At 45.2% G+C, this 22748-nt stretch overlaps 1 protein-coding gene across 2 annotated transcripts in view; it reads right to left on the bottom strand.

Moving 5' to 3' along the window:
* LOC134350293 (prosaposin-like) overlaps positions 1–22748 on the bottom strand; it is a 39922-nt gene that overhangs the window by 16238 nt on the left and 936 nt on the right. Inside the window, exons 2-5 of one of the 2 annotated variants that reach the window (XM_063055333.1) lie at positions 16009–16108; positions 14929–14991; positions 8478–8626; positions 3450–3530 (exon numbers count right to left, since the gene is read on the bottom strand). In XM_063055333.1, coding sequence (XP_062911403.1) covers positions 3450–3530; positions 8478–8626; positions 14929–14991; positions 16009–16063 — 348 coding nt within the window. In that variant the 5' untranslated portion in view covers positions 16064–16108. The remainder of the gene's footprint in view (positions 1–3449; positions 3531–8477; positions 8627–14928; positions 14992–16008; positions 16109–22748) is intronic. The other variant, XM_063055334.1, reaches the window with a different exon arrangement.

Here is a 22748-nt window from a genome sequence, read left to right as displayed (position 1 = left end):
AGCAATAATCATCCGGAGGTTCAGGCTGTCCTTACAGACTTTGCAGACGTGTTCTCTGAAGTGGTCAGCCAATTAGTCTTTGATTTCTTCAACATACGAGGGGTGATTGATAAGTTTGTGGCCTTAGGTAGAAGAAGTCAATCTTAGAAAACCTGGCACATTTATTTTTCAACATAGTCCCCTCCTACATTTACACACTTAGTTCAGCGTTCGTGGAGTATACGGCCTAAAGTAGAAGGAAATGAGTTATACAGCTCTCGTTACATGCACATGCAGTTCGACTCTTTGAGTGATTATGCAGAAAGTTTGAAGCTCATAACTCATCAGGGGTGATTGATAAGTTCGTGGCCTAAGGGAGAAGGAGATGAGTTATTAACTTCAAACTTTCTGCATAATCACTCAAAGAGTTGAACTGCGTGTGCATGTAACGAGAGCTGTATAACTCATCTCCTTCTACCTTAGGCCACAAACTTATCAATTACCCCTGCTGTGGGCACTTTCTGGAGGTCCAAGATCCGTATGCTCCATGACCACTGGACTAAGTGTGTAAATGTAGGAGGGGACTATGTTGAAAAGTGAATGTGCTATGTTTTCTAAAATTGACTCCTTCTACCTTAGGCCACGAACTTATCAATCGCCCTTCGTACAGGAAGCCACAATGTGAGCACCTAATGAGCAAAGTAGTCTGGAGGAAGGAAAAGGGAATCACTCCTTCACATGAATGGAATGTCTGGGGCCTTTGATGAGGAAGGAAGTAGATGGACAGGGGTTACTTTTCCTACAGCTGTAGGGAAAATGGTGTGAATAGGACAGGAGGTGGATGAATAAACCATTCTGTTAGGAATGATCCCTTTGGAATGCTGGACGGGAAGGTGATGTCTCTTGATACCATGACATCAGAGGTAATGGAAATTACCAGGAAACCATTGCAAAGTGGACAGGGAAGCCATTTTTGGTGTGGGGAGGGGAGAGAGGGTAAAAGCACAAAAGCAGGAAATGGAACAGAGGTGGTTGACCCTAGGGGAAGGAAGCTGTGGATATGGAAGCACGGATGGGCAAGTCTCCTTGGTTAAGAATGGAGCCATCAGAGGGAAGCGAGATGGGAGGAGATGCAGTCGAGGTAGCTGTGCTCCGGATTAAGATAGTGTTGGTGAAGCACAGCAACAATTCGCTGGCATCAAATACAACTATTAACTACATTATTAATCACACTTTTTCTCAAATGATCACTGCAATCAATAGCTTATAACTTACGTTTCGGAGCTGAGCTTTTGAACTGCCTGCAAGACTTGGCATTTTTGAGGTGTGAACTGAATTCTCGAAGGCGCTGGACAGTTGCAGCGTGGCACGTATGGGCTGAATTGAGACAGCAGGGCCCAGGCCCAAAAGCAGGGAACCAGCCAATATTTGGCTGCTGGAACAGACTTGGAGGTGATTTGAAGCAGCAGAACCAAGGCAAGGCAGAGTTGAGTCGGCTGGGCCTGAGCCCGAGAATGAGGAACAAGCTGAGGTTTAACCAATTTAAGTGCCGGGCTGAATTGGAAAGGTCAGGTATGGGTCAACTTAAGGTAGCATGCTCTGGGCCCGAGAGTGTACTGAAGTGGCTGGGACCAGGTCCAAGAGGAAAGACTGAAGTTTGGCCAATTTAAGCACTGGGCTGAATTGAAATGGTGAGCGTGTTGGGGCAGGAGGCAACTTGAGTTCAGCTTGTTGTTCTATGAAGATTACTCATCTCTGTGCTGAACTGAGGCAGTGGCCTGAAACTAATAGGCTCCTGGATAGGCTGCGACTGTCTTCGTGGCTGTGGACTCGCTTCGTGAAATTCAGTTCTGAATGTTATTTGCTTGCTTTTATTGTTTGCATTGTTTTTTTTTCCCTGTACATTAGGAGTTTGACAGTACTTTTTTTTTAAATGGGTTCTCATGGATTTCTTTGTTGTCTGGCTGCCTGTAAGGAGATGAATTTCAAGGTTGTATACAGCATACATGCTTTGAACTTTTGTGGATATCTGTGCTTTCTTTAATGTGCCGACGATACTACATTGATTGACCTTATCTCAAACAATAACGAGGTGGCCTACAGGGAAGAAGTCATCTCTCTGACACAGTGGTGTCAAGAAAACAACCTCTCCCTCAATGTCACAAAAACAAAGGAGCTGGTTGTGGATTGCAAGAGGAATGGAGATGGGCTAACCCCTATTGACATCAATGGATCTGGGGTTGAGAGGGTAAACAGCTTCAAGTTCCTTGGCATCCACATCACTGAGGACCTCACATGGTCTGTACACACCAGCTGTGCGGTGAAAAAGGAACAACAGCGCCTCTTTCACCTCAGACGGTTGAGGAAGTTTGGTGTGGGTCCCCAAATCCCAAGAACTTCCTGCAGGGGCACAATTGAGAGTATCCTGACTGGCTGCATCTCTGCCTGGTATGGGAACTGTAGTTGTGAACTTCCCATGATTCAGGACATTTACAAGGACAGGTGTGTAAAAAGGGCCGGTAGGATCACTGGGGACCCAAGCCATCCCAACCACAAACTATTCCAGCTGCTACCATCCAGGAAGCGGTACCGCAGCATAAAAGCCAGGACCAACAGGCTCCGGGACAGCTTCTTCATCAGACTGATGAACTCACGCTGACTTGAGTGTTCTCTATATTATATTGACTGTTCTATTTATTATAAATTACTATGATTGCACATTGCATATTTAGATGGAGATATAATGTAAGGATTTTTACTCCTTATGTATGTGAAGGATGTAAGAAATAAAGTCACTTCCATACTGGTCCCTGAAATCGTGAAAGGGAAGAGTGAACTGAACACTGAAACTGAGACCCAAGAATTTCAACAGCTGCTGTTCTCTACAAATGGTTCCAGCATCGTTACTTCACATGCCCCCCCCCGCTCATTCCACCCAATTAATAGGCCTTTAGCCTATTAACTACTTGCATCACTCACTTGGCCCCCACTATTACAGCAGTTCTTTGTTCTCTCCAACTTCAGCCACAGTAGTTGCCCATTTCTGATGAAAGGTCACTGACCCCAGATATTACCCCTCCTCCTGCTGAGCTTTTCTAACATTTTGCATTTGTGCAGGATTCTTAGCTTTCCGAATGGATCAATCATGCCCATTTGTAATTCCAAAGGCATTTTGTAAAATAAGGGGGAAACATCCTCTTGGAATAATAACGTTAACTGCCTTTGATATTTTGAACAGCCCAAATTAGCGTGAGCCACAGCAGACAGGATCAGCAGCTCACATAACTTGTCATGCTGCAAAGACCCGTGTTCCTTCCATACTATCACCTACCAGCCTCACAATTCATAATGATGAATGCAAGCAGTCATTATTTCAACAAAACATTTCCATAAAGAAATCTGATCAGTAATTACTAGAAATCCCTCTTTGCAAACGTGAAGAATACCTGAAGGATGTCATTTAAACTTACCCCACAAATGTCCTTTTCTTCCTGGGACTTCTGAAGCATTCCACTTAGCTCTGGTTTGTAAGAGTGAACAAACTTTTCACACTGAGAAGAGCAAAGCAAACAAAGAAAATCAGTTCTATCTGGTAGAAGTAACAAATACTACCGTACATTGTTCTTACCATCAGTACAGTGTACACCAACTAACAGAAAGCAAAGATGAGAGAGTTACAGATGAGCATGGGGAAGTATTCCATAGAACACTTCAGCACAGTGCAGGCCCCTCAGCCCGCGCACCCTGTTGTGCCAATCTTTTAATCTACTCCAAGATCAATGTAACTGAGTGACAATGCCTGGCAATCAATGGTACAGTCTCCCGGCAGTCCACAAACGCACGGAGTCCAGCCTGTTATTCCGTCGCTCGAACACAGGAGAGTGGCACCACCGGGAGAGGCCAGGGCCAGCCCCCCCAGTCGAGCTCGGATGCCACACTGCAACTCTCGCACGTCTTCTCATCTGGTCTGCAGCAGCAGGCAAGCCTGAGTGTTGAGGCTTAGTCCTCACTACACAAAGGCTGCACAGCCCCCATGTCGCCTGTCATGCCACCAGACAAGGGCAAAAGGCTGTGGCAGTTTACAGTCACATTGTCCAATAGAGCCTTGCGATCGCAAGTGAAATACCCGAGACAATCTCCTACCGTTACACTGCATGCCACCTTTGTGCACCAACCTTGATGCCTTAGAGCACCAGGCTGTAAAATGCCCTGCAGTCAGGTTCACATCTCCGAACCCAAACCAGCTCCTCTGACATCCTGACTGGCTCCTTTCCTGAGTTTCTTAAATGCCCCTAATGTACTTGCCACTACCAATACTTCTGACAGGGCATTGCATGCACTCACCAGTCTCTTTGTAAAAAAATATAACTGTTATCTCTCACTATTTCCCTTATATTTTCCTCTAATCTGCTTAAAACTATGCCCCCTTGTATTAGCTATTTACACCCTAGGAAAAAGTCTCTTGCAATCCATTTGATCTGTGCCTCTCACCATCTTCCACATCTCTATCAAGTCACCTCTCATCCTCCTTCACTCCAAAGAGAAAAACCCTAGCTCACTCAACCTATCCTCATACGATATTCCCTTTATTCCAGGCAGCATCCTGGTAATCTAAAATTAATCTAAAAAAAATCCTCTCTGCATTCCCTCCACTCTCCAAAGGTCCACATCCTTCCTATAAAGAAGTTTCAAAGTACATTTATTATCAAAGAATGTAAAAATTATACAACCTTGAGATCTGTCTGTTTACAGGCAGCCACAAAGCAAGATACCTGAAAGAACCCAATTAAAAAAAAGACCAACACCTGATGCATAGAGAAAGGAAAAAACATTCATGCAAACAATAGGAGCCAGCAACAACATTTCGAATCAAGTTGAGTCCTCAGATCCAAATCCTTGGAGCAGCCCGGAGTAGGCCCAGAGCTTCAGTTCATCATATTAGCGGGACATATCTTCACGAAACACAGCAGCCAGGGCAGTCTCATATCCTCAGCGCCATGGAGAGAGGAGTGAGCATTGCGGAAGAGTCAGCAAAATTGGTTCTCCCTCCAATCCTGACACCCTGTCTTTCCAGTCTACCTGGGCCAGCAGATCGTACCTCACATTAGGACCCAGGTACCACTGCAGCAAAAAGCTCTGGGCCTAGACCATGCTGCCTAACGACTCACTCTGGGCCCAGACATCACTTTGAGACTTCCTACCTACTTTTGCTTTCTTCTCAATTTTAACAGTCATTTCACTCTGTTGCACAAATATTTTCTGTAATCAGGGAGTGGATGCAAGGTTACTATTCACTGCTTGTCCCTTCTTTAAGTGCTAACATTCCTCTGGCAAGACCATAAGACCAGAACAGAATTAGGGCGTTCAGCCAATCGAGTCTATTTGATCATGGCTGATTTTATTTAAGGACAGTACTCCCACGATGTAGTTGGGCAGGGTGTTCAAAGACACCAACAATGAAGGACCGGCAATATTTCCAAGCCAGACGTTCTCAGGCACCCTGGCCTCCTAGGTCAGTGGAGATGCAGGTCTGAGTGGCACTGTCAGAGTAGCTAGGGTGCGTAACTGAAGTGCATTTTGTAGATTGTGGCGATCTCACGCAGGAAGGAACTAGTCTGCACAGACTGCTTCATTAGCTTTGGCATTTCCGCATGTGTTTGAACATTGTCCGACCTTCAAGTATCTTTCTTTCCAGCAGGATCCTGTACTGAGACTACAGTGAAGGTTTGAGAATTATTGATACGCCTTTGCTGGTTTTTCAAATCCCCCACTACATCAATTCACAACCGAGGAGAGATCATTCTGCCAGCCACAGTCATGCCAGGAAAATGACCAAATGTCGAAGCAGACTGAATGGCCTCATTCTGCGATGTCTTATGGTATTACAACGGAAGGTTGTTTTGAACTCAGCTCTCTGGACAAGCTCAGTATTGGGTTGTGAAGTCCTTGTGAAACCCAATCTAAATGTTGGCGAGTCCAGTTTGCTGAAAATTGCTGTTGAATTCTCCTTCTGAGACTCTGTGGGAGACTCAGAGTGAACCTACTGGGCAGCAATTAGATTGGATTTTCTTGTCTTTTCATTCAAAGGACTCCCTGGGCAATTGTGCATATTAGTAGTTTAGTAGTTGAACATAGAAATGGGGCTAGAGATGCGGCTATTCAAGTTAGCAGACTTTCAGCTCTACAGCTGGGACGTTGTCTAATTTGAAAGCCTTTTCTACATTTTATATTCTGAATTATGAGGTTAAGTCCCTTTTGAAGGCTAGGGCTGTGGCTTTTAGGTCTGGGATACCAGTCGCTACATGGAATCCAGGCGTGAACTCCGGAAAGCCATTAAGGGCGCCAAGAGGCAATATCGAGCCAAGTTGGAAGCCCAGGCTAACCAGAGGGATGCCAGTAGACTATGGCAGGGTCTAAATGAGATCACTGAACGCAAAGGATGGGAATATCAATAACGGTGGTGCTTCTCTTCCTGATGAACTTAATGTATTCTACGCAAGATTCGAACAGAAGAGGAGCGTCCCGCTCCCTCCGGATGAACCGGACCTGGTGGCATTGAGATTCATCGTCAATGAGGAGGACGTTAGAAGGGCCTTCCTGAAGATAAATCCAAGGAAGGCAACGGGCCCAGATGGCATCCCGGGACAGTTTCTCCGGGCCCGTGCAAGCGAGCTAGCTGGAGTGTTTGCTGACATCTTCAACTGCTCCTTGCTTCAGTCTAAGATCCCCTTGTGTTTTAAGAAGGCAACGACAATCCCGGTGCCGAAGAAGAGCAAGGTGGCATGCCTGTGGCTCTGACATCAATTGCTATGAAGTGCTTCGAGTGATTGGTTATGGCACACATCAACCACAGCCTACCAGTCAACCTCGATGCTTTGCAATTTGCCTACCGGAGCAACAGGTCAATGGCAGATGCCATCTCTCTGACCCTACATTCCCCCTTAGAACACCTGGAGAATAAAGATGCATAAGTAAGGCTCCTTTTCATTGACTACAGCTCTGCCTTTAATACCATCATTCCAAATAAACTGATTCCTAAGCTCCGGAACCTGGGCCTTAGCACTCAGATCTGCAGCTGGATCTTCAACTTCCTCACAGACAGGATCCAGGCTGTAAAAATAGGGGACAAGCTCTCCTCCACAATCACTCTGAGCACTGGTGCCCTACAAGGCTGTGTACTCAGCCCCCTGCTGTACTCACTGCACACCCATGATTGTGCAACCAAGTTTCCATCGAACTCAATATACAAGTTTGCTGATGACACAACAATTGTAGGCCGTATCTCGGGTAATGATGAATTTGAGTACAGAGAGGAAATTAAGAACCTGGTGGCATGGTGCGAAGACAATAGCCTATCCCTCAACGTCAGCAAGACGAAGGAATTGGTGGTTGACTTCAGAAGGAGTAGCGGACCACACGACCCAATTTACATCGGTGGTGCGCAAGTGGAACAGGTCAAAAGCTTTAAGTTCCTTGGGGTCAATATCACAAATGACCTGACTTGGTCCAACCAAGCAGAGTCCACTGCCAAGAAGGCCCACCAGCACCTTTACTTCCTGAGAAAACTAAAGAAATTTGGCCTGTCCCCTAAAACCCTCACTAATTTTTATAGATGCACCGTAGAAAGCATTCTTTTAGGGTGCATCACAACCTGGTGTGGAAGTTGTCCTGTCCAAGACCGAAAGAAGCTGCAGAAGATCGTGAACACAGCCCAGCACATCACACAAACCAATCTTCCGTCCTTGGACTCACCTTACACCACACGCTGTCGGAGCAGTGCTGCCAGGATAATCAAGGACACGACTCACCCAGCCAACACACTTTTCGTCCCTCTTCCCTCCGGGAGAAGGCTCAGGAGCTTGAAGACTCGTACGGCCAGATTTGAGAACAGCTTCTTTCCAACTGTGATAAGACTGCAGAATGGATCCTGACCCAGATCTGGGCCGTACCCTCTAAATATCCGGACCTGCCTCTCGGTTTTTTTGCACTACCTTACTTTCCATTTTTCTATTTTCTATTTATGATTTATAATTTAAATTTTTAATATTTACTATCGATTTGTAGTCCATGGAGCGCGAAGTGCAGAATCAAATATCACTGTGATGATTGTATATTCTAGCATCAATTGTTTGGCAACAATAAAGTATAAAGCATTCTGAGTTATCAGTTGTATCTTGATATCTAAAGCATCAGAAGACTGGCTTGTGAGAACCTTGCAGAAGCTGGGTTGGATCTTCCATCCATGACTTCTTGCTGAACCAATACATTTTGGGAAAATGTAACCAGACATTTCTTAATATGAGTGTCACACATGCATCTACCAAACCCAGCATCTCCACCAGTCACAATCTAAAATGTCCTTGCCCTGGAAGGTGTCTGAATGTCTGCTGGACACTTTTAAAAACAAATTATTTTAGTGGAATTCTGAGTGAAGTTGAATTTCTGGCATCATTGCTGTCGGAGCCCAAAGGTGCACTTTCACATCCCCATGAACTCACCAGATTACGTTGGGCTCCATTCAAGTCGCTGCAGCCTTTCTCCAGCAGTTCGCTTACTTCTGAAATACTCTTCTGAGCCAGTCTGAGATGATGCACCAATTTCTCACATATACCACAGGATATGAAATCCTGCAGTTCATACGATTGCTCTGGATTGTGGAGAGATTTGTATTAGACAGGCTACAGACTTTGTCAGCGCAACATCGATCTTTATAATATATAACTGCAATAATGGAGAAATCCAACTATAAAGATTTCAGTTGCACTGGTGATCCCACTGTGGGGATTTAGGAAGTTAGGAAAAAGAACTATTGTGTAGTGAACTTTTGGAATTCTTGATTTCGGAGTTGTGGAGGCTTACTCATTGAGTTATTTCAATTTGTCTTCCCATTCCAACGTATCAGGCCAGGGCCTCCTCCTATGATGCAGGAGCAACACCCCTATCTGTCTGGATAGCCTCCAACCTGATGGTGTCAACGTCACATGCACATGGAAATACAGTGAAATGCATTGTTTGTGTTGAGATTGCACTGGAGGCAGGCTGCAAGTGTCACCATGTCTACAGTGCCAAATAGCATGCTCATAATTTACTAATCTTAACTTGTACATCTTTGAAATGGAAACTGATGGAAAACCATGTGGTGGAGTGGTGTGTGGGTGGAGAGAACATACAAAACTCCTTACAGATAGCAAGCCTTGATCTCACAGCTGGCACTGTAAAGCATTATGATAACAGCTATGCTACTGTGCTGCCCCAATATTGTGGAACTGAAAGAAGTCATTAGGTCATAATACCTATCATTTCTCATTCAGAAATTCTACCATCATTCCTTTTTCCCCCACTTTATTTCCAGGAATATCCAACAATTAAATCCCTTTTTAGTTCCTTTTGAACAGTCCATAACTGAAGGAGGAAATATTGGGTCCACGTTTACCTCAGCATTCAATACCTTCATGAGTTCCATCTCAACAATTTAGCCACACAACATATCCCTCAGAACCTGAATCTGCTGATCTTTAGCTTCGCTACTTGTTGACGCACACACCCAGCAACCTACAAATAGGCTGAATGTTGTTGGAATTAAAGAGGCAAGAATTCCATCAAACACCTGACTTGTGCCGTGCAGAAATATTTTAGTGAATCAGGAGGTTAGCTACATGCTACAGCATATCTAGCCTTTAATTATATAAGTACAGAAAGTGCAGAAGTAAGTCAACCCGGTTAATTTTCTGGTCTGATACAAATCGTATATTTCTCCTTACAGCTCTATATTTGTATTAAGAAGCACAAGGTGAACAGCCTGTTTTCCTTTACCGTGGCCATGAACTACTTGTTCAGTAGATTCAAGCCACTTCCTCATGAGAAGTGATGAGATCATACTTCAGCTCCTCGAGTGCAGTGGCTGCAGGGTATTTTGAGGTAATATTGGCCAGAAGACAAGAGGAGATGGAGAGGCAGACCTGTGAGATTGAACCACAGTTCAGTAACATGTCAACTGACAACCTCAGACTCTCAACTTTCTTGCTATATCTCAATGCCCTGTAATATAAGAATGCATCTGAGTCCTGAATGACTGTCTTTGAAGCTCACTGGTACAGAGAAAACTCAGGATTCACAACGTTAGATGAAGGAGGAAGAAACTCTTCACTTTGGTTTTGTGGTAGGGACTGCACCATTGATTGAACTCTTCCCAGCATTATCTTTCCAAAGCCGCTGGTTTCGATCTGTATTTCTAAGCTCTGGAGGCCCTGCTTCCTCCCTACCTTCACAACAAGCCCCTCATTCTAGGAATGGGCTACTGGGCCTTTGTCACTCCACCTGCAAGGACCCCAAGACTAGGTGAGGCACCAAGGTGTCTGGTTCCCCCACCCCCTCACCAGTTTCCTCCTACATCCCGAGGCGTGCGGGTTGTTAAGTTATATTAACCCTAGCATGTAGCTGAATGGTAGAAATCTGGAGGGAATTGTTGAGGGAGTGGTAAGAGTAAAAAACAAGAGTAGAATTTGTGCATATGGGTGGTTGATGGATAGCACAGACTCAGTGGGCTGAAGGGCCTATTTAAGCCATGTATTTCTATGGCTGGATGAGTAGGACAGAAGGAACAGCATACAGAGAGATTACAGATTATTGTGAAAACTATGTAGTGGTTACTTTGGAATCATAAAAGTCTGTGTTATGAACTAGAAGATTAATATCACTAAGCACAGAGAGGGGAGAAGAGTGTTCAGGATAATTTTCTGAAGCAATACATTTCTAGTTCAGTGAGGCAGGAAGAATTGCTGGATCCAAAGAATATGGGGAAGTAAGTTTTATACAGAACTGCACAGCACAGGAACAGGCCATTCGGCCCACAGTGTTGTGCCGAACCAGCTAAAAATTTGTCTCTACCACCATACCAGGGAGTGCATTCTAGTCATTCACCACTCTGAGTGAAAAACTTGCCCCTCACATCTTCTTTGAACTATGCCCTCACACATTCAATGCTCTCTGGTATTAGAAATTTCAGCTCTGGGAAATAGATATTCCCAGTCTACACTATCTTTGCCTCTCATAATCTTATAAACACGTATGAGATCTGTGGAGGCTCGATCATTGAGGGTGTTTAAGGAGGAGATTGATAGGTATCTAATTAGTCAGGGTATCAAGAGGTATGGGGAAAAAGCCAGGAATTGGAACTAGATGGGAGAATAGTTTAGCTCATGGTGGAGTGGCGGAGCAGACTCGATGGGCCGAATGGTCTACTTCTGCTCCTTTGTCTTGTGATCTCCCCTAAGCCCTCTAAGCTCCCAAGAAAGCAACACAAATTTATCCAGCCTCTCATAATAGCACATGCCCTTTAAACCAGGTAGCATCCTGGTAAACCTCTTCTGTACCCTCTCCAAAACCTCAATGTCCTTCCTATAGTGCTACAACCAGAACTGTATGCAATACTCCCGATGTGGCCTAAGCACTAATAAAATGTCTCGACTAATAAAAGAATTCCATCAGCCTTCTTAACCACCTGATCGACCTGTGTAGCCACTTTTAAGGAGCTATGAACTTGGATCCAAAGAGGATACCTGTAAGCAAACAAATCTCAAGGTTGTATAATTTATACATTCTTTGATAATAAATATACTTTGAAACAAAGCCATAAATTCCATCATCTAAGTCATTGACATATAACGTAAAAAGAAGAGCTCCCATCACGGACTCCTGGCAGCCAACCAGAAAAGGCTCCATTTATTCCCACTCTTTGCACCCTGCCCAACAACCACTGCTTTACCCATGCTAGAATCTTTCCTGTAATACATGGGTTCTTAACTTGTTAAACAGCCTCATATGTGGCACCTTGTCAAAAGGCTTCTGAAAATGCAAGTACACAACAGCAATCAATTCTCCTTTGTCTAACCTGCTTGTTATTTCTTCAAAGAATTCCAACAGATTTGTCAGGCAAGATTTTCCCTTGAGGAAACAATGCTGACTTTGGCCTATTTTATTATGTGCCTTAAAGTACCCTGAAACCATATCCCGAACAATCAACTCCAACATCTTGCCAACCACCGAGGTCAGGTTAATAGGCCTGTAATTACCTTTCTTCTGTCCCCCTTCCCTTCTTAAAAAGTGGAATGACATTTGCAATTTTCCATTCTTCCAGAACCATTCTAGAATCAAATGATTCTTGAAAGATTGTTACTAATGTCTCCACAATCTCTTCAACCACCTCTTTCAGAACCATGGCTGTACACCATCTGGTCCAGGTGACTTATCTACCTTCAGACCTTTCAGTTTCCCAAGAACCTTCTCTCTAGTAATGGTAACTTCACACACTTCATGACTCCTGATACTCTGGAACTTCCACCATACTGCTAGTGTCTTCCACAATGAAGACTAATGCAAAATACTTTTTCAGTTCATCTGCCATTTCCTTGTCCCCCTTTACTGCCTCTCCAGCATCGTTTTCCAATGGGCTGATATCCACTCTCACCTCTCTTTTACACTTTACGTATCTGAAGAAACTTTTGGTATCTACTTTAATATTATTGGCTGGTTTACTTTCATGTTCTATCTTTTTCTTCTTAATGATTTTTTTAGTTGCCTTCTGTTGGTTTATAAAAGCTTCCTAATCCTCTAACTTCCCACTAATTTTTGCTCTATTATGTGTCCTCTCTTTGACTTTGTGTTATCCTCTTGCTCCTGATGTATGTATAGAATGCCTTGGGATTTGCCTGGATCTTTTCATGGCTTCTACTGGCTTCTGTATACTCGTCAAGTGCTCTGTTTGATCCTAACTTCTGAATCTTTACATACTTCCCCATTTCCTTCTAGACTAAATTCATCAGCTCTCTGTGGTCTTGCCAAGAAAAGGTGGTCCCAATTAACTCTACTTAGTTCCTGCCTAATGCCCTCATAATTTGCCCAATTCCGATTTAAAACTCTCCCATAAGGGCCATACCTATCTTTATCTATAGCTATCCTGAAAGTTAAGGAGTTGTGGTCACCGTTCCCTAACTGATCCCCCACTGTAAGGTCAGTCACCTGGGCACAATCATTACCCATCACTAGGTCCTCTCATTGGTTATCCACATATCGATTTAAGAACCTTCCTGGATGCACTTAACAAATTTTGCCCCATCTAAACCCCTTGCACTAAGAAGGTCCCAGTTTATAACAAGGAAGTTGAAATCTCCAATGATAACAACCCTATTATTTTTACACATTTCTTTAATGGGATTACATATCTGTTCCTCAATGTCCCAGTGGCTATTAGGGGATCCATTGTACAATCCCATCAGTGTGATTGCACTTTCCTGTTCCTGAGTTCAACCCAAACGGACTCAGTGTCTGACCCCTCCATTATGTCTCCCTTGAGTGCAGCTGTGACATTGTCCCTGATTAATAGTGCAACTCCACCCCCTCTTTTACCTCCTCCTCTATCTTCTCTAAAAGTTTGAAAACCCGGTACATTACTCACCCATTCCTGCCTCTCTCTCAACCAAGTTTCAGTGATGGTTACAGCATCGTAGCTCCACGTACTGATCCATGCTCTAAGTTCATTACCCTTCCCTACTATAATACTCCAAGCATTGAAATATAATACTTCAAACTACGCAACCAATCATATCCGTTGTTTTGATTTTGCCTTTCAATACATTCCCTGATGTCTACCTCCGGTACGATCCTTCCCTTACCAACCTGGCGCTCTAGTTCTCAGTTTCCTGTAGAACTAGTTTCAACTCTCACGAGTAGCATTTGCAACCCTCCTGGCCAGGATATTGATTGATTCCCCTCCATTTCAGGTGCAACCTGTCCCTCTTGTACAGCTCACTGCTTTCCCAGAAAAGGTTCCAAAAACTTGAAATCCTGTCCCCTGCACCATCTCTGCTTTCACCCCAATCCTACCTGCACTAATCCGTGGTACTGGGAGTAATCTGAAGATTACTACCTTGGACGTCCTTCTCTTCAGCCTCTTTCCTAACTCTAGATACTCACTGCGTAGGACCTTTTTCCCCTTTTTGCCCATGTCATTGGTGCCAATATGCACCATGACCCTTGGCTATTCACCCTCCCCCTTAACAATATCCTGCAGCCTCTCTGGTACATCCTGGACCCTAGCACCCAGGAGACAACAGAATCTCTTTTGTGGCCTCAGAATCTGCTTTCTGTCCCATTAACTATCAAATCCCCCATAACTACCACACTGCCTGACTTTACCCTTCCCTGTTGAGCCTAAGAGACAGCCACATTGCCACCAGCCTGGCTGTTGCTGCCATGTTCTGATGGGCTGCCCACCCCCAGCAGTATCCAAAGAGGTATACTTGTTGCTGAGGGGAATGGCTACAGGGGAATCCTGCTCTTTGGTGATCACCCATCTACTGTCCGAAACCTGTACTCCGTGTCTCACCACCTATTCAGAAGTCTCATATATAATATCTTCAGCCTCACGAATGATCTGGAGCACATCCAATCCCAGCTCCAACTTTTTGACCCGATCAGCCAGGTGCTGAAGTTGGGTACATTTCCTGCAGATGTAGTCATCAGGGAAACAGTCAGGTATCCGAAATTTCCACATCTGACAGGAGGAACATTACTTCCTGACTACTCTGAACTAAAAAAAAAGGCTTACCTCTTAACTATAACTCCACCTGTTCACACTGAAGCCTATAATGCCAAACCTTTCCACTCTGTCACTGGCACACTCAAACAATGGCCACTCTGCATAAGCCTACCTTCCTTTCATTTTCAGCTGAGTTTAGGCCTCTGACGCTGACACTTACCGTGCCTGCGCAGTTGAAAAAGACTGGCCTTGCCTGAAACTGCTCCTTTTATACACTTTCTCCCAACTTTTGTAGGTCTCTGACACTCACACTCCCCATGCCCGAGCCACCAAAAAAAGACCAAATTTTCCCAAGTTTTCTCTTTTCACATTCACACTCCAAACTTCAGTAGGCCTCTGATGCCAACACTTACTGCGACTATGCAGCTGAAAATGACCGGCCTCGCCCAAATCTGCTGCTTTTAGTTGGGGAACACCTAGGAGACAGTGAAGAAAACATCATGAGTTCAGAGTTACCTATAGAAAAGCGGCAATGCAAAGTAAAAATCATCAGTTGGAGAAAGACTAATTTCAATAGATTGATGGAACTTGACATTGAGGGTTAAAACTGCAGTAGAAATAGATCAGATTTTTCAAACTTCCAGTAATTGCTCCACCCCCCCTTCACCATTTCCCATTTCCGTTTCCCTCCCTCACCTTATCTCCTTACCTGCCTATCACCTCCCTCTGGTGCCTCTCCCCCTTCCCTTTCTTCTATGGTCTTCTATCCGCTCCTCTCAGATTGCCCCCTCACCAGCCCTTTAACTCACCAATCAACTTCCCAGCTCTTTACTTCACTCCTTCTCCTGGTTTTATCTATTACCTGCCACCTTGTTCTTCTTCCTGCCCTCCCCCCCAACCTTCTTAGTCTGACTTCACCCCTTCCTTTCCAGTTCTGAAGAAGGGTCTCATCCTGAAACGTCCACGGTACTCTTTTCCATAGACGTTGCCTGGACTGCTGAGTTCCTCCAGCACTTTGTGTGTGTTGCTTTGGATCCCCAGCATCTGCACAATTTTTCATGTTGGTGGCACTCTGAAATATCCTAGCAAGTCAGTTTATCACCTGCTACATTAGGACACAGTTGGAGCACCAGTCAGTCAACTGTTCGATGTTACTCATTCATGACCCAGAGTGTACCCCGTATCATTGGGAGACCAGTCCTTTTAAGACTGGCAGTGAACCTAAAGAAGATAATACACGCAGCATGCTGGAGGAACTCAACACATCAGGCAGCTTCTAAGGAAAGAAATAAACAGCGAGGTTTTGAGCTGAGACTCTTCATCAGATGTCCACTCCCTATCAAATTCCTACTTCTTCAGCCCTTGACCTCTTCCACCCATCACCGCCCAGCATTTTACTTCACTCCATCTCCCTCATCCGCCCATCCTCCTCCTCATCTGGTCCAACCATAGAAATGTCAACTGTTTATTCCTCTCCATAGATGCAGCCTGACCTGCTGAGTTCCTCCAGCACTTCGTGTGTGTTGCTCTGGATTTCCAGCTTCTCATGTCTAGTTAAGAGGGTGTGGCCTCGGGGAGACTTCATCCTCAGATCTCAGGGTAAATACAGATAGGGAAATTTGTTGGTTAACATCATCCAACCCCAGCCAATGAATCAGCAACGTCCCCCGCCCCCCGGCAAACAATGATTAACCATAGGAAACCATGCACCGGGTGGGAAACAGCACCCATCACCAAAGGTGACTCTAGCACCATCACTGATCTTCCTGGTGAACCGTGCCACCAGAGAGACTGACAAGAGAGAGATTCCTTCTCACCAATCTACCCACCGTTCATGCTGTGCGTAGCACAGACAGCACAGCAACATAGTGATGAGTGTAACCTGGGATTCAGTTCTGCTGGTCTGTAAGGAGTTTGTACGTTCTCTCTGTGACTGCATGGGTTTCCCCACAGGTGCTCTGTTTTTCTCCCACATACAGGTAAGGGGTTGAGGATGTACCATGATGGCCCTGGAAGCATGGTGACACTTGTGGGTTGCCCCAGTATATCCTCGGATTGTGTTAGTCCCTGACATAAACGTGTTTCACTGTACCTTTTGATATACCTATGACAAACACAGCTACTCTTTAAATACTGATGGAATCTGATGAGATGCAACATTTCAAGTACAAAACCACAAAATCTCAGACACACTCAACAGATTAAGAAACATTCTGAGACAGGTTAAATCTACCAACCCCAGCTGATGAATCAGGACCCTCTCACAGACAATCAATAACAATAGTGAACCGCGGGTGGGAAACAACATCACCAGACACTCTGTAGCACCATCACCGACCCTCCTGAAAAATCCTACAGAAGTTCTTGGATATAGCCCACTCCATCACGGGTAAAACCCTCTCCACCATTGAGCACATCTACATAGAGCACTGTCACAGGAGTACAGCATCCAACATCAAGGAACCCCACCACCCAGGCCATGGTCTCTTCTCACTGCTGCCATCAGGAAGGAGGTACAGGAGCCTCAGGACCCACACCACCAGGTTCAGAACAGTTATTACCCCTCAACCATCAGGAAGGAGGTACAGGAGCCTCAGGACCCACACCACCAGGTTCAGAACAGTTATTACCCCTCAACCATCAGGCTCTTGAACCAGAGAAGATAACTTCACTTGCCCCATCACTGAACTGTTCTCATAGCCTATGGACTCACTTTCATGGACTCTTCAGCTCATGTCCTTGATATTTATTGCTTATTTATTATTATCTTTTTCTATTTGCACAGTTTGTTGTATTTTGCACATTGGTTGTTGTCTGTCCTGTTGGGTGTGTTCTTTCATTGACTTTACCGTGTTTCTTGGATCTACTGTGTAAGTTCGCAAGAAAATGAATCTCAGGTTTGTATATGGTGACATATATGTACTTTGAATTTTTGATAATAGATCTGCAAACCCAAAATGTGAGTACACTGGGGAAGCACAGTGGTATAGCAGTTAGTGCAACACTATTACAGGACCAGTAATCCAGGTTCAATTCTACCACTCTCTGTAAGGAGATGATGCGTTCTCCCTGTGAACGCGAGGGTTTCCTCCCACATTCCAAAGACGTATGGGTTAGTAGGTTAATTGGTCACATGGGTGTCATGAGTTCATGAGTCCAACCATTCCAATGTTGTGCCTAACCTGCCCAGCAGGAAGAACTCTGTTTTTATGTTCGCTTCTCTGTATTTGATTTGGGGAAGAGAAGAGATAGATAAGATGGCAAAGTCAGCAGGTAATATACTGGCTAAAACATTAAATACAAGAACAGGGTGCGTCATGCTAGGCTAAATAATGTGTCAGCCAGGCCACTGTGCTAGCACTGCATACAGTTCTGTCTGGAAGGATGTGATTTCTCTAGAGTGTGTAGGGCTTATTTGGGCAAAGAATAATACCATTCAGCCCATCATAACCATGCTGGAAAAAAATCCATAACAGGTTAATCCTAATTCCAAAATCTTGGCTGTTAATGAAAGGATCATTTTTAGTCAGAATTAGGTTTATTATCACTGACATTTGAAATGAAATCTGTTGTTCTGTGGCAGCAGCATACTGCAAGAGAAAAAACATATTATAGGTTACAATAAGAAAATTAAAAATAAATAAATAAATTATTGTTAATGAAAAACAAATAGTTTAAATTGTCTCAGGCTTCCGGTTTCCCAACACTTAGACCATATCACATAGAAGCAGTTTGCTCCACCATTAGATCATGGCTGACTTATTTTCTCCTCACACCCTATTTTCCAGCCTTCTCCCTATAACCTTTGATGCTCTTTTTTAGATTATGAGGGCACTCAGTCCTCGTTTCTTGTCATTTAAATATATGCATGCATTAAAAAAATGAAACAATGTTCCTCCAGTATCACAGAAACACAGGACAGACCAAGGCAAAAACTGACAAAAACCACATAATTATAACATATAGTTACAACAGTGCAAAGCAATACCGTAATTTGATAAGAGCAGACCATGGGCACGGTAAAAAAAAGTCTCAAAGTCCCGATAGCCCCAACATCTCACGCAGATGGTAGAAGGGAGAAACTCTCCCTGCCATGAGCTTCCAGCGCCACAAACTTGTCGATGCAGCATCCTGGAAGCACCCGACCACAGTCCAACTCTGAGTCCGTCCGAAAACTTCGAGCCTCCGACCAGCCCTCCGACACCGAGCACCATCTCTGCTGAGCGCTTTGACCCTGCCCCAGCCGCAGAGCAACAGGCAAAGCCGAGGATTCGGGGCCTTCCCCTCTGGAGATTTCGGATCACACAGTAGCGGCGGCAGCGAAACAGGCATTTTGGAAGTTTCACCAAATGTTCCTCCATGCTCTCACGTCTGCCTCCTTCAAATCAGAATTGTGCACGGCATCCTACTTGACAGATAACAGATATCATCACCGGACAGGCCATGGGCACTATTAATCAAGAACCTAACAATCTCTACTTTAAATATAACAACTTGACCTCCACAGACATCTGTGACAATTAATTCCACAAAGTCTGGCTAAAGAAATTCCTCATATTATAAAGGAATGTTCTTTTCTCAGTCCTAGACTCTCCCACTATAGGAAACATCCTCTCCACGTCCATTCTATCTTAAAGGCATCCATTAGTCTTGTGAGACCATGGATCTGCGCTTGGAAAGTCTTCACTCTCCAGGGCGCAGGCCTGGGCAGGGTTGTATGGAAGACCGGCAGTTGCCCATGCTGCAAGTCTCCCCTCTCCATGACGCTGATGTTGTCCAAGGGAAGGGCATTAGGACCCATACAGCTTGGCATCAGTGTCGTCGCAGAGCACTGTATGATTAAGTGCCTTGCTCAAAGACACAACACGCTGCCTCGGCTGGGGCTCAATCTCACAACCTTCAGATCGCTAGTCCAATGCCTTAACCACTTGGCCACGTGCCCATTCTATATAGGCCTTTCAATATTTGATAGGTTTCAATGATTCTAAACTCCAGTGAATACAGGCCCAGAGCCTTCAAATGCGCCTCATAAGTTAACCTTTTCATCCGCAGGATCTCTGCAGAGAATAAGTTCCAACTCTTCACACTCACTGAGTAAAATTATTTTCTCTTATCTATTCCCTAATCCTTCTAACAATTAATGTAAAACTGATCTCCCTACTTACTGAACGGTCCACCAAGGAATATTGGTGATTCCTGTTTCCTTGTCTAGGTCTTCCATGATTTGATATACCTTTATCAGATCTTCTCTCACACTTGCTTCTTATATAGAAACCCAACACTGGCCAATCTCGCATCTGCAATTCTCCACACCTAGGAGCAACCCCGAGGCATATGGCTTGGACCTTGCCTCAGGCACAATGGCTTCTTCTCTCATTTGATGTAAACAAGGTTGAAAGACACAAGGATGTTGCTGGGTCTGGCAGACCTGAGTTATAAGGAAAGATTGAATGGGTTGGGACTATATTCCTTAGAACACAGAAGATTGAGAAGATATTTGGTAGAGGTATACAAAATTATAAGGGGTATAGATAGGGTAAATGCAAACAGGTTTTTTCCACTTAAGTTGGATGGGACTACAACCAGAGGTCATAGATTAAGGGTAAAAGGTGAAAAGTTAAGGGGAACGAGGGGAAACCACACACAAAACAGACCGACGTACAACCGATGTGCAAAAGAAGCTGTGCTGGGACGTTCTGAGTCGCAGTGTGTTCAAGCCAGGGTCGCAGACGGAGTTGGTGTTATTGCTGCCAGGGATGGAGTGAGTGATTTGGAGAGGAGTTGATGCAGAAGAGTTTCAATGCTCTTCCACCTAACCCAGGAGCGTCGAGTCGATTTGGTGAGATTGAGGATAGCTTCGGGCTGGACAGTCCAAGCTTATTGTGACACCGAGGTCTGGGTCTTAAAGTGAGGCAATACCGGGTGCTTGGATAATTTAAACATTGCAACAGATAGACTGCCCGAATGATGGAAATGGAGGCGAGAGCCAGGCTGATTTTGCTCCCTCTCTCGTGTATGGTCCTATGTCACAATGGGGGTGTTGGGAACGGACCCAAATGCAAGACACAGACACTGAAGTACCAGGAACAGGACTTGACTAGAGAAGGGACGTGATAGGATACAGACAAGGAGCAGGGACAAGAACGCAGACTTGGGCTAGGGAAAGTGGGACCAGGACTAGAAACCATGGACTAGGAGACAAGGCTTCGACTCCGAGCCTTAGACTGGACAAAGACCCAGAACCTGGGTCTTGCCTCGGGCTCGGACCCTAGAACCAGGCAAGGACATGACATGTCTTCAGGACAGGACATGGCTGGGGTCTAGAGACCTGAGCTTGGCTGCCAGCTGGGGGCTGGGGCCTGGGGCCTTGAGCTTGCGGAGGCTGATAACTCGGTGGCTGGAACTCGGAGACAGACTGGGAACTGTACATTAACATAGAGCCGGGACTTATCCTACGAAAAGCCGGGACTCATCTTTAACACAACACCAACATGAGACAGGACAGTACATAGACATAGAGCCGGGACTTATACTTAGACAAGCCGGGACTCAACTTCTTCACAGCAAGGTGGGACAGGACCATCCGTCGGGTAATGGCAGAATGGCCAGACTTACCCAACAGAGGCAAAGACAAGACAAGACAGATCCCCCTGCAGGGCAATGGCAAAATGGCCTGGCTTACCGCACGGAGGAGAGGACAAGAAGAGACAACACCGAAGAACAACAGACAGTTCCATCTCTGTTCCGGGGTAGCTCTGAGTCTCAGTTTGGCCAGCAACCTCAGCTGGCTATGGAAACAGCCAGATCCCTACCTAGCTCAGAGTAGCTGACAGCCACTCAGCTGGCCCAGGAAACAGCCAAATCCATACTGCAAAGACAGCTCCGACTACTGACAGCAAGGCTCCATGAGGGGATGGTTCCCCAACGCAGCCTAAAGATGGCAATTGGCTGCTCTAGCCTTCCACCGGCAAGTTGCTCCCAGGGGATCTTGACAAAACAAACCAGCAGTTCACACTCAACCCCAAGGCTACTTATATTCCAAGCCCCAAGATGGGAATCAGGTGCCTATGATTAACTCAACCAAACGAGGGACAGCTGGAAGACCCAGAGTCCTGAGTCCACGGACCAGACCGTGAACCGGAATGCGGACTTCACGGACCGGACCACGACACAAGGTGGGACAGATCATCTGTCAGGTGATGGCAGAACGGCCGGACTTACCCAACAGAGGCGAGGACAAGAAGAGACAAACACTAAAGAACGACAGACAGTTCCATCTCTGCATCGGGGTTGCTCCAAGTCACAGTTACGGCCAGCGACCTCGGCTGGCTATGGAAACAGCCAGATCCCTATCTAGCTCGGAGTGGTTGACGGCTACTCAGCTGGCGAGGAAACAGCCAAATCCATACCGCAAAGACAGCTCCGACTACCGACAGCAAGGCTCTATGAGGGGATGGTTCCCCAACATGGCCTAAAGATGGCAAGTGGCCACACTAGCCTTCCACCGGCAGGTTGCTCCCAGGGGATCTTGACAAGACAAACCAGCAGCCCACAGTCGTCCCCAAGGCTACTTATATTCCAAGCCCCAAGCTAGGAATCAGGTGCCTGTGATTAACTCAACCAAAACAAGGGACAGCTGGAAGTCCTGGAGTCCTGAGTCCACGGACCGGACCGTGAACCGGAATGCGGACTTCATGGACCGGACCATGACATCCGAGGCTCTGAATTGATCCAGCTGTCGTGCATTCTTGCCCTGCTGAGTTGGGACCAATGCTTGGGCCTACTCCGGTTGTTCTGGAAGCAGATCTGGGGACTCAGTCTGGTTGAGAATGCTATTGCCTTGCTTCTGTTGTTAGCATGATTTGTGTTTTTTTCTCTTTCTCTGAGCAGTGGTTTTGGTTCTTTTCTTTAAAAAAAAATTGGGTTATTCCGGCTTCTTACATTGTGGCTGCCTGTAAGCAGACATTTCTCAAGGTGTGTAATTTACAGATTCTTTGATAATAAATTTGCATTGAACCTTTGAGAATTCATAGGGCAGATAGACCACAGTTCTTGAATGAACCATAAAATAAGGGAGCTAAGGTGAATCTGCAAAATAACTAAAGATTAGATTTTAACAAAGGTTTTACAGCACAAACCATTGTAAACAGCGAAGAATTAGGCAATGATACACCAATGAAACATCAAGGCACCCTATACAGTAAGAGAACGTTCGATACTGCATACCACAGAG

The sequence above is a fragment of the Mobula hypostoma genome, chromosome 8, assembly GCF_963921235.1.
Source record: "Mobula hypostoma chromosome 8, sMobHyp1.1, whole genome shotgun sequence".
Taxonomy (NCBI): Eukaryota; Metazoa; Chordata; class Chondrichthyes; order Myliobatiformes; family Myliobatidae; genus Mobula; species Mobula hypostoma.
This window is presented reverse-complemented; position numbering and strand designations above follow the sequence as displayed.